Source organism: Rousettus aegyptiacus, unplaced genomic scaffold (assembly GCF_014176215.1).
Source record: "Rousettus aegyptiacus isolate mRouAeg1 unplaced genomic scaffold, mRouAeg1.p scaffold_m13_p_5, whole genome shotgun sequence".
Lineage (NCBI taxonomy): Eukaryota > Metazoa > Chordata > Mammalia > Chiroptera > Pteropodidae > Rousettus > Rousettus aegyptiacus.
In genome coordinates, this window is record NW_023416308.1 from 119,713,510 (window position 1) to 119,731,465 (window position 17,956).

The 17,956-nt window shown below is 63.1% G+C and overlaps 1 protein-coding gene across 2 annotated transcripts in view; it reads right to left on the minus strand.

The window, feature by feature from the left end:
• The window catches only part of SHANK2 (SH3 and multiple ankyrin repeat domains 2), a 303,870-nt gene that overhangs the window by 250,784 nt on the left and 35,130 nt on the right, over positions 1-17,956 (minus strand). For both annotated transcript variants that reach the window (XM_036220412.1, XM_036220411.1), the window contains 5 exons: positions 17,344-17,547; positions 15,240-15,311; positions 13,219-13,327; positions 3,333-3,484; positions 2,412-2,579 (listed from right to left, as the gene is read on the minus strand). In XM_036220412.1, the coding sequence (XP_036076305.1) occupies positions 2,412-2,579; positions 3,333-3,484; positions 13,219-13,327; positions 15,240-15,311; positions 17,344-17,547 (705 nt within the window). The remainder of the gene's footprint in view (positions 1-2,411; positions 2,580-3,332; positions 3,485-13,218; positions 13,328-15,239; positions 15,312-17,343; positions 17,548-17,956) is intronic.

Sequence of the window (17,956 nt, forward strand, 5' to 3'; positions counted from 1 at the left end):
ACTGCCATCTGCTGGACACCGTCGTGATGGCTACCAGCCTGACCCCCGCAAAGGCAGGACGGCGCCCCCTGGGGCTGTGCGTCTGGGGCAGGGGGCGCCTCAGCCACCTTCCACACAAGCGGCAAAGGGCTCTCTCTGCTTGTCTGGGCCCGAACGGAACCCCTTAGAGCGCTTCTGCTACGGCAGGTGCTCCTGATGCCGGCGGCAAGTGTCCCAGCCGGACAACATCGGTTAGAACCGCGTTCGCGCCATCTGAGCTCCGCCTGCGTCCGGAAGGGAGCGGCCCATCCGCATGGAGCGCACTCCGGCCCACGTTCACCCGCACGCCTGGGTCCCCCCTGCCGCTGGCTGCCCCCCGCCCTGCGCTCGGGGAGGGAGGGGGAATTTCAGAGCCGGGGTGGCCTGGCTGGGGCCGGCTGGGGGCCGGGGGAACGTGTGGGTGGGTGGGTGCAGGACTGTGGCTGGTCCTGTGTCGATCAGGGTTATCTGTTCCACGGTGTCCCAACCCCAGATTCGTATGTTGGAGCTCTGACCCCCAGCACCCCAGAGCGTGACTGGGCTTGGAGACGGGGCCTTTGAAGGGGTGGTTAAGGTAAATGGGGTCCCTTGGGTGACCCCAAGTCCAACGTGGACACGCCCCGAGGACGGCCACGCGGGGACACAGGAGGAGCCGCCGTCCGCACGCCCGGGAGGGAGGCCTCGGGGGGCACCGCCCGCCGACACCTGGGGCTCGGGCTCCAGCCTCCGGGACCGGGGCACGAGAAACCCTATTGTCCATGCCGCCCGTCTGTGCGACTCGGTCACAGCAGCCCTAACACACGAATACGATCAGTTCGGGCCAACTAACCCGCGAGGTTCGGCCTGCGGCGTCCCACGCCAAGGGCGTCGCGGTAAGAATTCCAAGAGGCGAGAGCTGCGTTTCAGCGTCTCAGGCTCCGGCCCCTGCCCACAGCCTCCCGAGCCCGCTGGTCTCGTGACGTGATTTCTGGACACGAGCCGTATCTGGCACGTCATCACAGAACATGGGCTCTGGCGATGGGCGAGCGTGGCGTGTCTGTGTCTGGTCTCGGGGTCCCCCTCACCATGGGGACCCGGCAAGCTGAGAGTGGCTGGGGACGAGCCTGGCGGGGACCGAGGGAGGGAGGGAGCGAGGCTCGGGCAGAAGGTTTCCTTAAGGTTAGGACTCCTCACTCAGAAACGACCGATGACAAACAACGACCGGGAACGGAGTTAAGACGAAACGACCAAACGTCCTCCACAGAACTGCTGTGAACATCAACCAAGGCCCGCCAGCCGGCCGGTCAGGTGGCCTCCGGCTGTCACGGAGCGCTTCCTAGTGACCCTGAGACACGGACAGATGATAGTGACGGCTATGACAGCGATGGGGGCGTGGCCAGGTAATAACGGGGATGACAATGAGTGACAACGGCGTGGCCATACAACAATGAAGGTGGCAGTGATGGGGGGTGGGGGGCGGGGGGAGGTGCTTGGCCAGTGTTCTCTGTGCACTCGCTAGAGCCAGGAGCTGTAACAAGTGCCTCGCATGAAGTTTTCACATACAACTGTCACAGGTCCCAGAACAGGAAGCGTCGACCCCCCACCCCGCCCCTCATGGCCCACCTGCTGCCCCTCGGCACCCCAGCCCGTGACCACGGCGGGTGGGGGCACAGCCCCTCCCAGACGGGGCGGGCATGTAAGGTGGCAGGGGAGGGAAGTGGGCAGGTAGCCTGGGAACTGACGAAGTCACTGCCGGTGGAGAGACCGGCTCAGAGCCCCTTCCTCCCCTGCCGCCCCCTGGGTGGGCATTTGGGCATTTGCCGTCTGTTCCCCAGGCCCACCACCCACCCTCGGCCCAGACCCCCACCTCCCACCTGCACCACTGGGGCCCCTGGCTGGCCGGCTCTGGCCGGGCTCAGTGACAGGAGAGTGGGAGGAGGGAGAGGCCGGTGCTCCTTCCCTGCGTCCGCACCACACGGCTCCTCCTCCTCGGCCCTCGGTCCACTCCCTCCATCCCAGCCGTCAGGTGGACTCTGCCTCTTGTCATCCCTGCAGCGGGCACCCCCTAACTGCGCTGTGGCCAGGTGGGGTCTCGGAAACGTGCTCTCCGTGCGTGGAAATCGGGCCTTGTGCTGGGTCCCCAGTGCTCAGAAAGCACCTGGTTCCTCACTCTGTTGGGGCGCCAGGCCGGTGAGCTCCCGGCGCTTATGAAGGGCTGTGCACCCCACAGCTCCTTGGCTGCTGCCATCCAGAAATGCAACGGGCTACCCAGATCTTTCGATTTCTCGAGTGAAGCCAGGAATGTACCTTTATGGGTAAACAGGCCTATTCCAGAATGCCAGTGATGCAATGCCGGGTGTGACCCACGGCCTGCCCCGCCCCACACGGGGACGAGGGGCAGGTGCGCCACGCACCTGGTGGACCTCGTGCCAGCCGTTCTCGTCCTTGCAGCACACGGAGGCATGCTCATGCAGCAGCAGCTCGCAGCAGCCGGGGTCGCCCCCGACGACGGCCGTGTGGTACAGCGGCGTCAGGCCGTAGCTGTCTTTATAATCCGGGGAGGCGCCGAGATCTAAAAGGGTCTGGAAAAACAGCAGGCATGGGGACTCTGGCCTCACAGCCCCGTCAGCAGGGAGAGAAAGAGCAGAGAACACAGCACGAGGGTCACTCGTCCCCGGGCCCTCCGGTCCAGGGCTTCCCGGGGCCTCCCCCACTAAGGAGGTCCCGACATCACACAAGGACGTTCCCGGCCCTGAAGTAGCACATGGTGCCAGGCACGGCATGCAGGACGAGCCTGCACGTCGGGAGGTGGGGACTTGTGACCCCCAGTGACACCCACTGTGACCATGGACCCCGGGTGCCGGCCGAGAGCCATAAAGTGAAGACATCTTTTGGAGGAAAGTCACACCATTGAAACTGGAACTGCAGCACACACCACCTCGGTGCACCTGGGGGTGCGGAGGGGCAAGCACTGTTCCCTACACATAACTCCAAGGGCACCCCCGCCCCGGCTCTGGGGCTCGGACAGAGCCCCAGACACATTGCTGTGCCCAATAAAGCAGGCCCATGGGACAGTGTCACACCCTATCAGGGGCTTCCCAACACCCAGGGGCTATGACTGTGACCACAGAAGGCGGCTGGACGCCTGCGGGCTGGGGTCACAGCCCCCTCCCACGAAGGGGTGGGTTTCAGCACCGGCTGCAGACACAAGCATCCCAAGCTCTAGTTGGAACAACTGGGGTGACCCAGGCTGCCTGGCGTGAGATGAGGAGGGGTCAACAGACAGGAGCAGTGGGGAGGGGGCGGCGCCCATGCAAGGCAGGCTCCGAACATACCTTCAGGGCCACCGGGTTGCTGGCCCGGACGGCCTTGTGCAGGGCCGTCATGCCATCTTTGGCGCGGAAGTCCAGGTGGGCCCCGCCGTTTTTGAGAGCTTTGATCACCTCCACGGGGTCGGCCAGCTGAGCGGCTAAGGTCAGAGGGGTCTCTGAGGGACGCAAACACACGCGCTTTAGAACCAGGACTTGAGGGAAGCAGTCAGGCCACACGGCTCGCTTAGCCAAGTTCAGACGCCGAAAAGTGACCCCTGGGGTATCAGCCCCCACCCGACAGTCCACGCAGCTGGCATGGCTCCGGCAAACCCGGTGACGATGGCAGTCACGCCTGGGGCCACGTGCAGATCGGAATGGCGCAGAGGCTGGGTTTCAACATTGTCACTTTGTGAGCCAGCGGTAGGAGCTGCCAACTGCCTCCGCCCTCAGGACACAAAGCCCTGCAGTGCCATCGATTTCCCCTCACAGGGGGAGCAAGTGATGATGGCGGCGATGTCAACATTTCAAGTTCACGTTTACGGTATCTGGGACCACGCCAGGAAGGGGATGCAGGGACGAGGACGTGAGAGAGACACAGAGTCGTGCCCCGTGGAGGTCTTGATCTGGACGGGCAGAGGCCTGAACGGCCATCATGATAGGGCAGGACGATGGACCAGCACACCAGGGGGCAGAAGCCCAGGGCCGAGATGGTGAAGCCCGCCTCCCTGGGGCCGATGTAGACCCCACACACGCCCTGTGCAGGTGACTCTGGACCAGCGTGCAGCTGGCTGCCACCGGAGACGTCGGTATCTGCTATCGCACACCTTCCCTTCTTGCAATCTGCCTCACGTGCCACCACTGCCACTGTCAAGCAGGACACATTATTGTGACATGGTTAACCAGAGGCTTTTGCATTGCAGAAAATGCAGAAGGCAGCGGGCACCCCAGGGGTTCCCGTGACCCAGAAACGCTGTCAAGGAGTCGTTCTGTCTCCGAGCATATTTTGAGACTAGAAGAACTGGGGCACGCTGAGGGGGCCGAGTACCCCTCTGACCACCGTCTGGCTCGCATCCCGCGAAAGGCAACCTCGCCCTGAATATAGATGGACTACTCCTACCTTTCTAATTCCCGCATTTGTTTATCAGTAAAGGGGCACAGCCCTCAGTGCCCTGAACTCTGCCGCAGGGTTCACCTAGACTTTTTGTGAAGAGATGAGAGGACCTCGCCGGGCCCCTAGTAACTAGTACGCGGCGGAGCCAGGGCGCAGTACAGCCCGGGACACGTGATACAGCCTGAGGCATGCGCAGTACAGCCCAGGGCGCATGCGTGATACAGCCCAGGACACGTGATATAGCCCGGGCGCATGCGTGGTACAGCCCGGGACACGTGATACAGCCCGGCGCGCATGCATGATACACCCCAGGACACGTGATATAGCCCGGGGCGCATGCGTGATACAGCCCGGGGCGCACGCGTGATACAGCTCGGGACGCCTGAGACAGTCTGGGGCGCATGCGTGATACAGTGTACACACTGTTGCCGATAAAGGCGGTTCGCTTCCCGCATTCCCAGTCACAAACGATGGTCGTGACTGTCGCTATACACACATGTATGGGATACCTATGACAGGGACCTTCTCATGCAGGGATTCTAAAGAAAAATAGTTTTCTGGGACAAGCAAGGGCCTGTGGTAGTGGTGGGGACATTTGCTGCACACAAAACATGATTACGGCATGACACTGCGAGGGGTCTGTGGGTGTGGCCACTGGCCTGGAATGTGGCAGCAGTTCCACGTAGGGGCAGGGACGCGGAAATGGGGGAGGAATGCAGACACACAGTCGAGGAGCGACCCGCGTCCACCGGAGGGGTGAGGGAGCCCCCAGGGCCTCACCATCTCACGTGGCCAAGGCATCGGCGGGGTCTCTGCCCCTTAAAGCAGAAGGGGCACGGGAGGGTGGTGGGTCGAGGGGTGACCCTTAGGGTGTGGAAGGACTGGGTCGTCCGGGGCCGCCAGCATCGTCCCTTCACAGCAGGGGACGGAAGCCGGCCGCCTCGAACTCGCTGTCAGTGCATATTTGGCTGACGCACGTGTAGGGCAAACCCCGCAACCTTCAAAACGACTAGGATTTTTCTCTCTCATTCTCCCATCCACACTTGGCCAAGGCAAAAGCTACGTGGGCAGAAGGCGAGCCTTTTCAAGTTTACACTGCCCTGATCTTGGGGCTGATGACCTCGTCATCGTTTTAAAATGTGAATGCCGTCTCAGAAAGGTGGTGGGGTGGCAAACGGTAAAAAATCATGACCTCCGACAGCAAATTACAGCCCCCTTTGGCCAAGTCACGCCCCAGTGGACAGTGCTAGGCACGCGAGCACCGCGGAGCCATAGCACGTGGAGAGAACCAGACCAACTGGCTAACGGCCGTGTGCCTGTCTGACATGCAAGATGGGGAGCTCCAGCCCTCTGACGACATCCAGGCCCTCTAATGACACGTGGCGGCTTTCCTGAGGGTGCCGGAGCCTCCTCAAGTGATGCCGCAGACTGGGCCTTTCAGGCCGGGCTTGGACCCCTCTCCCCTGCCCCCTGAGGTCAGGAGGGCCCCCAGCTTAGACCACTCGCTCAGAGCAGGGACGTCCAGTGAGGCCCCACATGGGGCTGACGGGCAGATGCTCGTCAATCAACTGAAAACCTGTGACCTTGCGGGGTCACGCTGCGTGTACGTACAATGACTGACACGTGATCACTCCTCCAGGCAGCTTCGGAAGAGCACTACCTGGCACGGTGATCCTTTGAAAATATTCCTTGGTTTTGGCATTTTGAAATTCCTTCCATTTTAACATATACTGGAACCTCAGAGTACAACCTCAGAAGTGGCCCCAGTGTCCCAGCTGGGGTGGCCGGCGGGAGTGGGGACTTCCTGGGTCCGCCCGAACATGCAGCACCTGGGACTCAGAAACAGCCTGACGGCACTGCTGGATAGGTGGGTGAGCAGATACAGGGAGGAGGGAGAAAGGAAGGGAGGAAAAGGTGGCTATGCAAAAAGGTAGACAGGACGACTGATAGAGATGCATACATTTGCGGACGCAGCTCAAAACGTATTGAGCAAAAGCACGGAAGATTAACATTTGAGCTGAAGGTGACAGGGAGCAGACTGTGCACTCAGTTCCCCTTAGTGAAGAACGCGTTACCAAAATATTCCTGACGGAGAGACCGCACCCCAGTCCCAAGCAGGAAGAGCCTGGCCCTGGGCCCAGAACCCGCGAACTCCTGCCTGGGCGCAGCTGCCGCTTTTCAGAAGCCCTGAACCCCAGAGCCAGGGTTCCCTGCCTGGACTGCACACTGCGAAGACCTCCCTGCCCGGCAGGCTAGGACACCAGAAGCACAGGCGACACCCGTCTTCGGAACAGACCGCTCCTGCTCAGGTCCGCGAGTGCCTCCGGCCTCGCCCTGCACGCCATGCCGTCTTCCAGCACCGAACACTGCACGCGAATCACGCGCAATCGCAGAACCTCCTAGCACTTTAGCGCAGGGACCCCCGTCCGCGAGAATGTTTGGTTCTTACTTCGGCCAGACTGTGAAAGAGAATGAGACTGACGGCATCACCCTCATACAGTCGCCACTCACGCGGGTCCGCCAAGGCAACGCGCACACAGGGGCCGCGTCAAGGTCAAGCGACCGAAACGTGCATGGTTCTTGCTCCCTAGGCAGGCGTCCTGGGGGTCGCTGGTTCCACTGACAAGGACCATGAGGGGCATGCGCTATGGGGCCCCATGGTCCACCGGGTCGGGGGGAAGGCACAGGTGACAGAGTGTGATTTTTGTCTTTCTCAGAGCAGGATCAAAGAGAGCAGACTCCAAGAAGTGCCCTGTGGCCCGATTCTCGCAACTAGAGCTTTGGGCAATGAAACACGCACGTAACACACTTACTCACACGGTTCGAAGCAGGCAGGTGGGATCTACCAGATCAGGAACTTGTAAAGTCTAGGACATCTTGGGCGAGCAAAAACTCAAGCCTCAGAACAGCCATGAGTCGGTCCTGCTGCACGCCTGTTAGAATGGCCGACAACAGCCAGCGCTGGCAAGGACGCCGAGCCGAGCGAACTCACAGGCTCCCAGCAGGGATGCAGATGGCCCAGCCACGTCGGAAGTCGGTTTGGCGGGTTCTCACTAAACTGAAAAATGCTTTTCCCGTAGGACGCAATAATCGTACTCGTCGCTATCCATCCAACAGGTCTGGAAGTTGTATGTCCACCGCTACGTGCATACGATGTCCGCAGCTGCTTCATCGTCATTTACCCCGAACAGGAAGCAAACGAGAAACCCTTCGACAAGCAAATGGATAAACCAGACGGGGACATCCATGCAGTAAAACATTGAGTCACAGACAGGTACGGCTACATCTTACACGCGCTCTGCTAAGTGCAAGAAGCCAGGCTGGAGAGGCACACGTTGTGTGGCCGCAAGTGTAGGACACTCTGGGAAAGATGAACGATGGAAATGGCAAATGGACCGGTGGCGGCGGAGGCTCTGGGGACGGCCAGCGGGAGCAGGTGAAGAACAGACACGAGTTTTTGGAGCGGCAAAAGCATTTTGTGTGACTCTATGATGGCATACGAATGCGGATACACGGATCACACAAACCGTACACACACAAGACCAAACATTCGTCAAGAATCCGTAAACTTTATGGCACAGATTGAACCTCGACACATTTAAATTTTAAAAATGCATTTTAAAAATTCCTAAAGTTGCCCAGGGGACCCCAGGACAGACTGCAAAATGTGACATCAGCCTGCATTACGAATGGAAGACACAGCCTCGCTGCAGGGCCTCGGGGGAGGGGCTGCTGGCCTACGTCACCTTGGAAACGAGTGGAGTCTGTGGGACGACCTACGTCACCTTGGAAACGAGTGGAGTCTGTGGGACGAAAGGCAGAGGAAGTGCACGCGGGCGCCGCCCTCCGGCCAGTAAAGCCGCTTCTCACGGCGGGCGTGGGTGCCGGCCACCTGGGAGCCACCGCACCTGCACACCGGCACCGAGCAACTAGACGAGTGGCCAGCAGACAGTGGCCGGCAGGTGCCCCACGGCTGCCGGGGGCGGGGGGGGAGGCTACAGAGGAGTGAGGGGGCGAAACTGGAACCTGCGTGTAGCGATGGACAAGGGTGGGGGATGCCAGCGTGACCTCTCGGTCAGCTACAGTCAGGCGGCTACACACAGCAGCATTCCCACACACGCGTGCACACACGCACTCACACCTGGCGCTGCTGGCAGAGGGGGCCTGGAAGCAGGTGTACGCCGGCAGCAGCGAGCACCCAGCACCAAGACCTTGGCGCCTGTGACCGTCCTGCCTCAGCTCCTTGGCGGGTGGCTGAGTCTCAGACCAGAGCAGAAGAAACCCATGATGAACCTGGACCTCCACTGCTAGGAAGCAAGGACACGGAAAAAAAAAATATAACCACTCACACAGGCGGGGGTGCCAGCGAGACCCAGGCGCCGACAGGAGGAGACCCCTCCCCCGCCCCGTGGCCAGAGCTGGGACCAGCAGAGCAGCAAATGCACAGACTGGCGCTGGGTCACGACTCGGATTACAAACCAAACGCCACGAGGCCACGCTGGTAAAATGACCACGCGAATGCGCGAGCGGGGAGAAGATGCTGGCCTCTGCGGAAGCGCAAGTCACTGGTGGGGCCCCTGCACCCTCCAGGACGTGGGACCCCGCTCCCCGCTCCCCAGACAGGGGCTTTGTTCGGACGTCCTTCCAGAAAGGACAGTGCACACAGGGCATGGGGTGGCGGGGACCCTGGCACAGCCAGGTGAACAAGGCGAACGTCACGGGAATAAGCCGCGTCGAGGGCGCGCGCTCGGACGGGATGGGATGAGAAGGGCCACTCATCCCTGTCCCCCCACCCAAACCCACGACCCAGGTCTAATCGTGAGAAAGACTGCAGACCAATCCCAATGTGGGTATGTTCTAGAAAATACAGGACCGGTCCTCCTCAAAACCGTCAAGGTCGACAAAAACGAGAAAGCCCCAGAAACTGTCATGGTGCACGGGGCCAACAGACATGATGACCAACGGTCACAGGGGATCCTGGACCAGAGGAAGGACAGTAAGGCCTCGCCGATGACAGATGCCAAGGCACGGCCCCGAGCTCACGAGGCCCCATCGGTACGGGGATGGGGGGCAGCGTGTGCTATTGTCCCCACGACCCCGTAACGACAACGAAGGCTGCCCTTGCAGGTGACGGTGACAGGTGACAGCTGCTGCCAGTGGGGAGACGGCTTGCCCAGGGCCGTGTGCACGTCGGGGGTCACCGTGTGTCCTCACACTGAGCCCTCTCCCTCCGGCCAGCTCTCGCGATGTCCCCAGTGTCCCCGTCCCTGCCTCCGTGGCTCCCCCACCCCGAGTCCCTCTCCCTCGGTCCCGTACGTGATGCGTGGCACCTTCCTGAGCCTGACACGTGGGGGGCGCAGACACCAACAGCTCAAAAATGGCTGCCTATGCTGCTGGGGTGCTGCCTCGGTCACGGGCGTCAATACTGGGAACCGCGCTGACCAGCGGGTCACCCGGTCGAGCCGGGAGGCAGCACCGGGAGTCACGAGCTGGCCACCCACGGGCCACCAGCACTTGCACAGATGACCTGTGTGCTCGCTGCCCTGGACGCTGACCAGGCCCGGAACCGTGTCTCCTCGTACTTTGCCCCTCTCTGAGGCATTTATTCCTGAAGAACTTCACTCGGGGACCCACCGAGGCACTGCGGGGGACAGCCGATGAGGACCAGGCGGGTGCCGTCAGCACACAGTGTGCCAGAGGGCCTGCGAAACCTTCTAATTGGATCCCGTGGGACCCAGGACGGTCCCTGGGCGCCCGGCTGCAGTGACAGGCAGCAGAACCATCTCCGCACAGATGACAAACACCGTTCCCCCGACAGGCTGCTGAGCCATCGGCCCTAGAAGCGACTTAGTCGTCGGAGCCCGTAAATGAAGTCAGAACCACAGGCGTTCGGCAAGGCCGGCTCCATCCGTGAAAACCGTTTTACTTTCAGAGACGACAGTTTGAGCTTTGTTGAGACGCTGCCTTCGCGAAGTCTGGGGATGCGGTGAGGAGGAGAACTGCTAAACGCCTCGCCCCAGAGACTCCAGCAGAGCGGGGGACGAGTCCTTGTTTCTAATACCGATGTCGTCGTCACTTAATGACATTTCCATGAGGACGCGCACCAGACGGGGCAGCAACACGGGCCGCTCTGCCTTCATCACCAGGTCGTGCCCCTGGGATGTGATCCCACCCCATGCGTCACCCCATGCATCCCCCCATCCGGTGCTGCCCCCCGCCCCCCGGCTCGGCCCTGCGTGCAGCCCAGGCTGTCCCAGGAGAGCTGGGACGAGCTGGCCGCATTGCGCGTCTCTGGAGCCGGCCCACCGAAGCCAACCGTGCTGCTCCCTGTGGGGACGGAGACGGCACCTGCTGAGCTCCCGCCGATGGAAGACGCGCCCGCCTGGCAAACCCCGGCGCGGCGCACCGCGCCCAAGCGATGCTCACGTCGCCCCGTCGGCACCGTCATCCGACGCAGACACGCACACGGGCGTGCAGGCCCGGGTCCTCCACGAGTCCCAGGGCGGGCCTCGGAGAGGCCGAGGAGGGGAGCGGTCTGTCCCGGGACTCTCCGAGGCCGGGTCCCCTCCCTGGGGCTCCCCTCCCAGGCGACGTCCCCGTGCTGCTCTGGCTGCGGCTTCTGGCATGCCACCGGGTCCCCCGCGTGTTTGTTACGGGCGGAAGCACCAATCGGCCTCCGACACTCCACCCCCTACAGGGACGAAAGTGAAGACGCGGGTTTCCTTCTGGGGTCTGGCCCGGGCACCGGCTCGGCCCGTGTCCGCGTCGTCCCCCAACGCTCCCTCCGCGTGGGAGGGGCGGGCTCTCCGCCTGGGGCCATGTGGGAGGGGCCGCTCTCCGCCTGGGGTCACGTGGGAGGGAGCGGGCTCTCCGCCTGGGGTCACGTGGGAGGGGCCGGGCTCTCCACCTGGGGCCATGTGGGAGGGGGCGGGCTCTCCGCCTGGGGTCACGCGGGAGGGGGCGGGCTCTCAGCCTGGGGTCACGCGGGAGGGGGCGGGCTCTCCGCCTGGGGTCACGCGGGAGGGGGCGGGCTCTCAGCCTGGGGTCACGCGGGAGGGGGCGGGCTCTCCGCCACTGGCCTGGGGCCGTGCACAGGCCACCCCCTGCCGTGCGCCCTCGGCCGCTTCCCCTGCCCCTCCATCTAAACAGTCCGCTCCTCTCATGTTGGTCCCACGTTCCCTCCGCGTGAGCTCGCCCTCTCCTGTCGCCTGGCGTCTCAGGCATCGAGGCCACAGGCAGAGCCGTGCCCTCCGCCGTCTCACCCCATGCAGATACACTGGGGGACGCAGGCATCACCGTGCCCCGAGGGGAGACTGCGTGCTGGAAGGGCACCAAGTGGGGGGTCCCCTGCTAGCTTCGGGGGCCAGAGGAGCCCCCACAGGTGGCTTCTCAGGCGGGGTGGGCTCAATAACCATGAGGTGGGACGGGTCTGTGTGCCAATGGCGCAGGGGGAGGGCTCGCCCACCCAAGGAGGGGGGAGGGGGCCCCCCACTCGCTGAGTCCCAGACAAACGCTCTCAGGCCCAGGGTGACCCGGCGGCCAGGGCCAACGCTCCGAGTTGCAGTGGAGACTCCCGCAGCAGCCTCCCCTCCACGACAGGCTCACACCAAGGGCCACCGGGGTCAACGTGCCCCACTGGCACAGGACCCTCACGCAGGTGACTGTGCCTCCATCCCCAGGGGACGCTAGGCAGTTTCTGGAGACATTTTTGGTTGTCATAACTGGGAGTGGATTCTACTGGCGTCTGGGGATGGGGGACAAGGATGCTGTACTATACGACGCAGGGGACAGCCCCCACCATAAAGAACTGTCCAGTCCCACAATGAACTATTAATCAGACATAAAAAAGGAAATTCTGCCATTTGTGACAACACAGATGGACCTCGAGGGTATTATGCTAAGTGGAGCGAGTCAGACATAGAAAGAGAAACACCGTAGGATCTCATACGTGGAATGTGAAAAACCAGACTCACAGATACAGAGAAGAGATTGGCAGCTGTCGGCGGGGTGGGGAGGCGGGGCAGTGGGGGACGCAGGGAGCGGGTCAGAGGTACGCCCTCCCACTTGCAGGATGGGTAGGCCGGGGAGTGCGACGCTCAGCGGGAGGGCCGCAGTTGATGCTGCTGTGTCCTGCGCCTCAAAGTCGCTGCGAGCGCAGACCTTACGAGTTCTCGCCACAGGAGAACACGCGCCGCGTGAGGCGATGGATGCTAACTAGACATCGTGGGGACCACAGCACGGCACACACACACACGTCAGATCATTGCATCGTGCGCCTGAGCAACTAACGCGGTGTTACAAGACAACCACATCTCAGCTTAACACCGAGGAAAAAGAGAAAAAAGTTACTGCTCGTTGGGAACTGTCAAAAAATAACGGTAATGAAAAAGAGCCGCCCGGCCCCAAATGCCAGCGCCGGCCAGACCGAGGACCCCTGGCCACCTAACCCCGCGCGTGGTTTGAGGGCTCTGGTTTCCAGCAGGGGCGCGTGTGTGCACGAGTCTCCCGAGGCCGGCACGCTCCAGCCCGCGCCCGCCGTCAATCGTCCCTGCGTGCGTTTGCTCAGTCAGCAGGCGTGCGCTGAGCGCCTACTGTGTGCCAGGCCCGTGCTGGCTGCTGGGGCTACCGTGGGAGCCGACGCGGGCTCATGCGGAACTCAGGGAGGAGAGACGCAGCCCTCTAAACCCGGGGCGCGGTGCTGCACGCCACACACGCGGATGTGGACTGGCCCGGCCCGGCCCGGCCCAGCGGAGCCTGCGCTCCGGGAAGCGCACGGCGCCCTCGGCCGCCGACCCCTACCTCCCGTCTCCAGGTCGTGGAAATTCGGATCCAAGCCTCGTTCCAACATCTTCACGATTTTCTCCACCGAGCGATGCTGAATGTAATCCATGCATTTTTTCAGATTGGTCTAAAAAGGAAAAAAAAAAAAAGCTCCTTTACAAGACGTGCCTTCACGAGCCATGGGAAGGTCTGTTACACAAGATGCTCAGGGGGGCCGTCCCTTGGTGGGGCCACTGCCAACCCTGGGCTCCCCAAGCGGTGGCTTTCTGCCTCCGGAACCCCAGGACAAGCACAGAGCTCGGCATGTGGCACACGCGGCCAGCCTCTCCTGGATGACTGACAAATCCTCACGGTTCACTGTCCTTGCCAAGAGCCAGGGGACACTCCTTCCTGCCTGGACCACCGCAAATAGCTACGGTGGCCAGGGTCCCCCCCCCCCCAGACCTGACTCTGCGCTGGTGAGTGAGGCCCACAGACCCACGTCTGTGTTTTCTGAGCTCAGGCCGGGCCACCACGGCAAAGCCCGTGACCACACAGGCAGAAACAGGGACACCTGGTCACCAAGTGATTCAAAGTGAAGAAGGACATTCATTCACTTCTCAGGAGATCAGAACGACCAACGGGTCACCCCCGACGGGAAGGGACGTGTCCCCAGCCTCATCTGTGAGACGAGTAAGGGTTTTCTGTCCATGAAGCAGACAGCTAAGCTCGTGGGTCGCAATCACAGTAACCCATACGCCTCCACCCTGCTCAACACTCGGTCCCCACACACGCCTCTCCTGGAAAGCCCTGGAGGGAAGTTTTGAGAACAGTGGCTTCCCCGGACCCTTCGGCCACTGACACGGGCTGGCTCTCCACCCCAACGCCTTCCACGAAAAGTCAACAGGCATCCAGAAACACAGATGCCTTTGGTTTCATTTAATACTTTCCCTGCTTTTGACTAACAGACACTTTTTAACATTCACGAGCATCATTCGTCAACACACCAGAGGATAATGAGAAGATCCGAGATCCAGGGTCTTAGCATCATGGTGCCAGGGGCTCGGGGCCTGGGCAGGGAAGGCGCGACAGGAAACCAAGCATCTCGTCCTCCCAGAAAGTCGCCAGCGCTCGAGGACAGCGGGGCCACTCCAGAAGGCAGAGAGCCAGGCAGGAGGGCCACCACCAGCCACATCAAACGATTCGAGCACAGAAATAAATTACGATAATGGTGTGTTGTAGCAGGAACCCATGTGTCCATCCCGACACAAACGAAGGACGGAACACAAACAAGGGCGCCGTGTTGCCTGAGAAAGCCCTGTGTGAGCCCACGGCACAGGTGAGCTCACCTGGACAGCAGCAGCGCCGGCCGAGGAAGCCGACCAGGCAGCCCCGTGGCTCTGGCTCCACGGAGAAAGCGACAGCCTCTCGGGGGTGGGGTGGGGTGGCATCTGTGAGCATCCCCGGGCACCACACCCTGGCGTTCAGTGAGGTGCCCACCACACGCCGCAGCACCCCCGGACACGTACGGCACCCCTGACGGAGCGCGGGCGTGCCCGCCGCATGCTGGCCAGGTGGCACGGGCCCCCTGGGAGCAGGTGCACACAGCACGTCCAGCCAGGAGCCGGGTGCTCCCCGGACACCGCCCAGGGCTCGTTCCTTAAGTGGACACCCCTCCCCCCGCCTGCCCTACCCGCACGTCTCGCTGGTGCGTTGATGTGAGTGGGACCCTCACCTCTGGTGGCAGCGGCCGAAACCTACTCCGGGGTTGTCTTCTGCTTCAACAGCAGTGGCTCAGAGATGGGGGCCGCCCCTTCCCTCCGAGAAACACCCAGGAGAGACGCGCCCTAAGTAGGTTCCTCCCTACGTGAGACTAAGTCACCTACAGGTCGTCACCTAATGTGTCCGCCTTACGCAGAAGATGGCAACGGTATTTAAGGGCACCCCTGGGGGGAACCCTGTGGGTGCTGGGGAGGGTACGGTTGTCAGGCCGGAAGAACCCCGCCCCGGGAGCACCCCGATCTCGGCCGGAGGTGCGGGTGGCAGCCGCGCCTGCGTACCTTGCTGTGGAGCTTGGCCAGCTGCTTCTCGTCCAGGTTGGGCTGTTTGTAGACCCGCCTCTTGTATCGGAACTGGCAGAGAACAGAGGACAAGTGAGTATGTCACACGGCCGCTCGGAGGGAAGCCGGCCCTCTGCCTACGTGGCTCAGGGGCCAACCCACGGCACCCCCCACCCTGACACCCCGGACACCTCGAGAGCAACTGTGCTGAGACCCTGCAGCCGCCAGGTGACCGGCCAGGACAAGAGATGGGCGCGACCCACGAGGCCAAAGTCCCGGGTCGGGCCCCCCACGTCACTGGCGGCCACGGCTCTGATGGGCTCGGCCTGAGCCAGCACGGCGCCGAGGACACGCGAGGACACCGCCCCGCACGCCGAGGCCCCTCCACGCCGTGCCCCTCGCGGAAGCAGCATCGCCGACGGGTGCCGAGGCCGCCTCCTCCCGCGGACGTAGGCCACAGATCCCGCCCTCAGCACCGGAAATAACACTGCAGGACCCCTGGGGCCGGAGGGACAGCGCCCGGGGACAGAGCCCCGGTGTCACGCGGCTCCCTGATCCCCAGCACTTCTCGGTCACCTGCACCGCTCCCAGGAGCCCTGGCCCCGCTGTCGTCAGTGTGCTGGGGACGGGGGTTCGGCAGGACGCCGACAGCGGGGCTCACTGGGATTCCGAGCGGAGGCCTCTGCCGCCTAGAGGCTGGACGCTTTCCCCGCCCCAGACTCAGTCCTACGGAGTGAGGACGCAGAGCTCCCAGGGTGGCGCGAGGCCTGAGCGTGAGCTGCCGGGCACAGGCCTGGGGCTGGACGCACGCCGCCTGCCCCCTCTCCCCCTTCCCGCGACCCTGTCACACCCTGAGGAGCTCGAACGGGGGCATCACGATGTGGCAGTGTGACAATGCCTTCGCGTGCAGCGAAGCTGCCGGGCAGCCCGGGAGCCAGCGCTGACACCTGAGGCCGATCCCGTGTCGAGTTCCCGGAGGGACACGGCCAACAGACAGTGCCCCTTTGTCACACAGACCGAAACCCGGCGTAGCTGCCAAAATAAAGCAGATGCGCAGTCGGCAAGTTCCGGGGGGCAGGCTATCCACGGCTCCGGCACCCCCTGAACCGGCCCGGCGTGTGGGGGCCAGGCCCGCCGTGGGGTCACCGCCACCCTCTGGTTGCAGAGTCAGGTGGGTCCGCATGTCCGCGTGGCCCCGAGAAGGAGCCGCTGTGACACTCGGCCCTGCATATGCCCCCACCCCCCACGCCTCTGTCAAGGGGTGCCAGCCTTTCCCCTCTGAGGCCCACCGGTCCCACGCGGGTTCCGCCTACCCGGAGCCCCCAGGAGTCTCTGCTCCACGGTCACCCTCACACCCAGAGCCGTGCAGGTGGGTCACGGCCTCGGCTCTGAGCGCACGCCCGTGACGTCACCGGCTGGCCGTCTCCACTCACGAGGACAGCGCAGGACCCGCCCGGGTGGCTCAGCTGCCACCCTGACCCATGCTGGCGGCCCGGGTGCTTATCACGGCGAAACACGCCGTCGCCGAACACCAGTGACGTGCTGCGCGGGGGCAGAAGTGTCCAGCAGCTGCGTGTGTGGCTGTCCCGACCCAGCGTGTGGCTGCACACCCTGTCACCGCAGGTGCAGCGAGCCGGGGTCAGCGAGGCCTGCGGTCACGCTTCACGTGGACGTGGGTAAGGCCGCCCGACACGTACGCCCCACATCACCACGGTGGCCCAAGGACACGCGACTGGCTCTCACTGCTCGGAGGTCACCCCGGTCATCCCTGGGCCGAGAGCCTGAACAGACGCCAGGTCCCAAGGGCAGGGAGGCTGGTCGGGAGGCGGAAGGGAGCCCTGACCTGCAGCCCCGGAACGGAACACAGAGGTCCTGGGACACATGCCGGGGGTGAGGGGGGCCCATGGTGAGCTCACGCCCAGACTTCTCCCCGACGAAACCTGTTGAACATCCCGAGTCAGGAAACAAATGCCGACCATGGACTTGACGAAAACGGCATGACAGTCGGCGCTTCACGCCCAGTGCAGGTGCGACCTCGGGACCCCAGCCCAAGGTTTCAGTCTGGGGGGGATTTCTCAACCAGACGGACGGCGGGGCGCGGTACCTCCAGGGAGGGCACACCCCTGCCGGTGGGCTGGGGGTACTCCCGCAGCAGCCGCTCCTCGTCCAGGAACTTGCCGTCCCGCCCGCGGCACGCCGGCTGGAACAGCCCGTAATTCAGCACGTCCTTCAGGCTCTGGCTCAGCGAGCACAGGATCCGCTGCTTCGCGGCCCACACCGTGGCGTCTGGGTTGAACCGGATGCACTTCTGCGGGGAAGGACGAAGACACCCGGTTAGGGACCCGGCTGCCCCGAGCAGCCCACCCGGGCGTGTGTCCGGAGACGGCAAAGCATTTCCATCCGGCACCCCATGGAGTTTCGGGGTGAAAACCCGGCCCCTCCTGCCGCCTGGAGAAGGGAAAGCCGAGACCGAGCCGCTGGTTCCGGCGGCCTTGACTCTCACCATTGACGAGACTCTCTGGTCATCCATAGCTACCTGTTGCCCCACACAACCTCTGTCACCTGTCCAGAGCTTCTGAGATTCCGGCCTTGTTAAAACACGGATTGGCCACCCCTCCGTCAGCCGGCCAAGCGTCTGACTCAGCGGGCCCAGGCGGGGGCCCAGGTGGGGGCCAGGACCTGCACGGCTCACACATCTCCAGGTGGCGCTGTTAGCG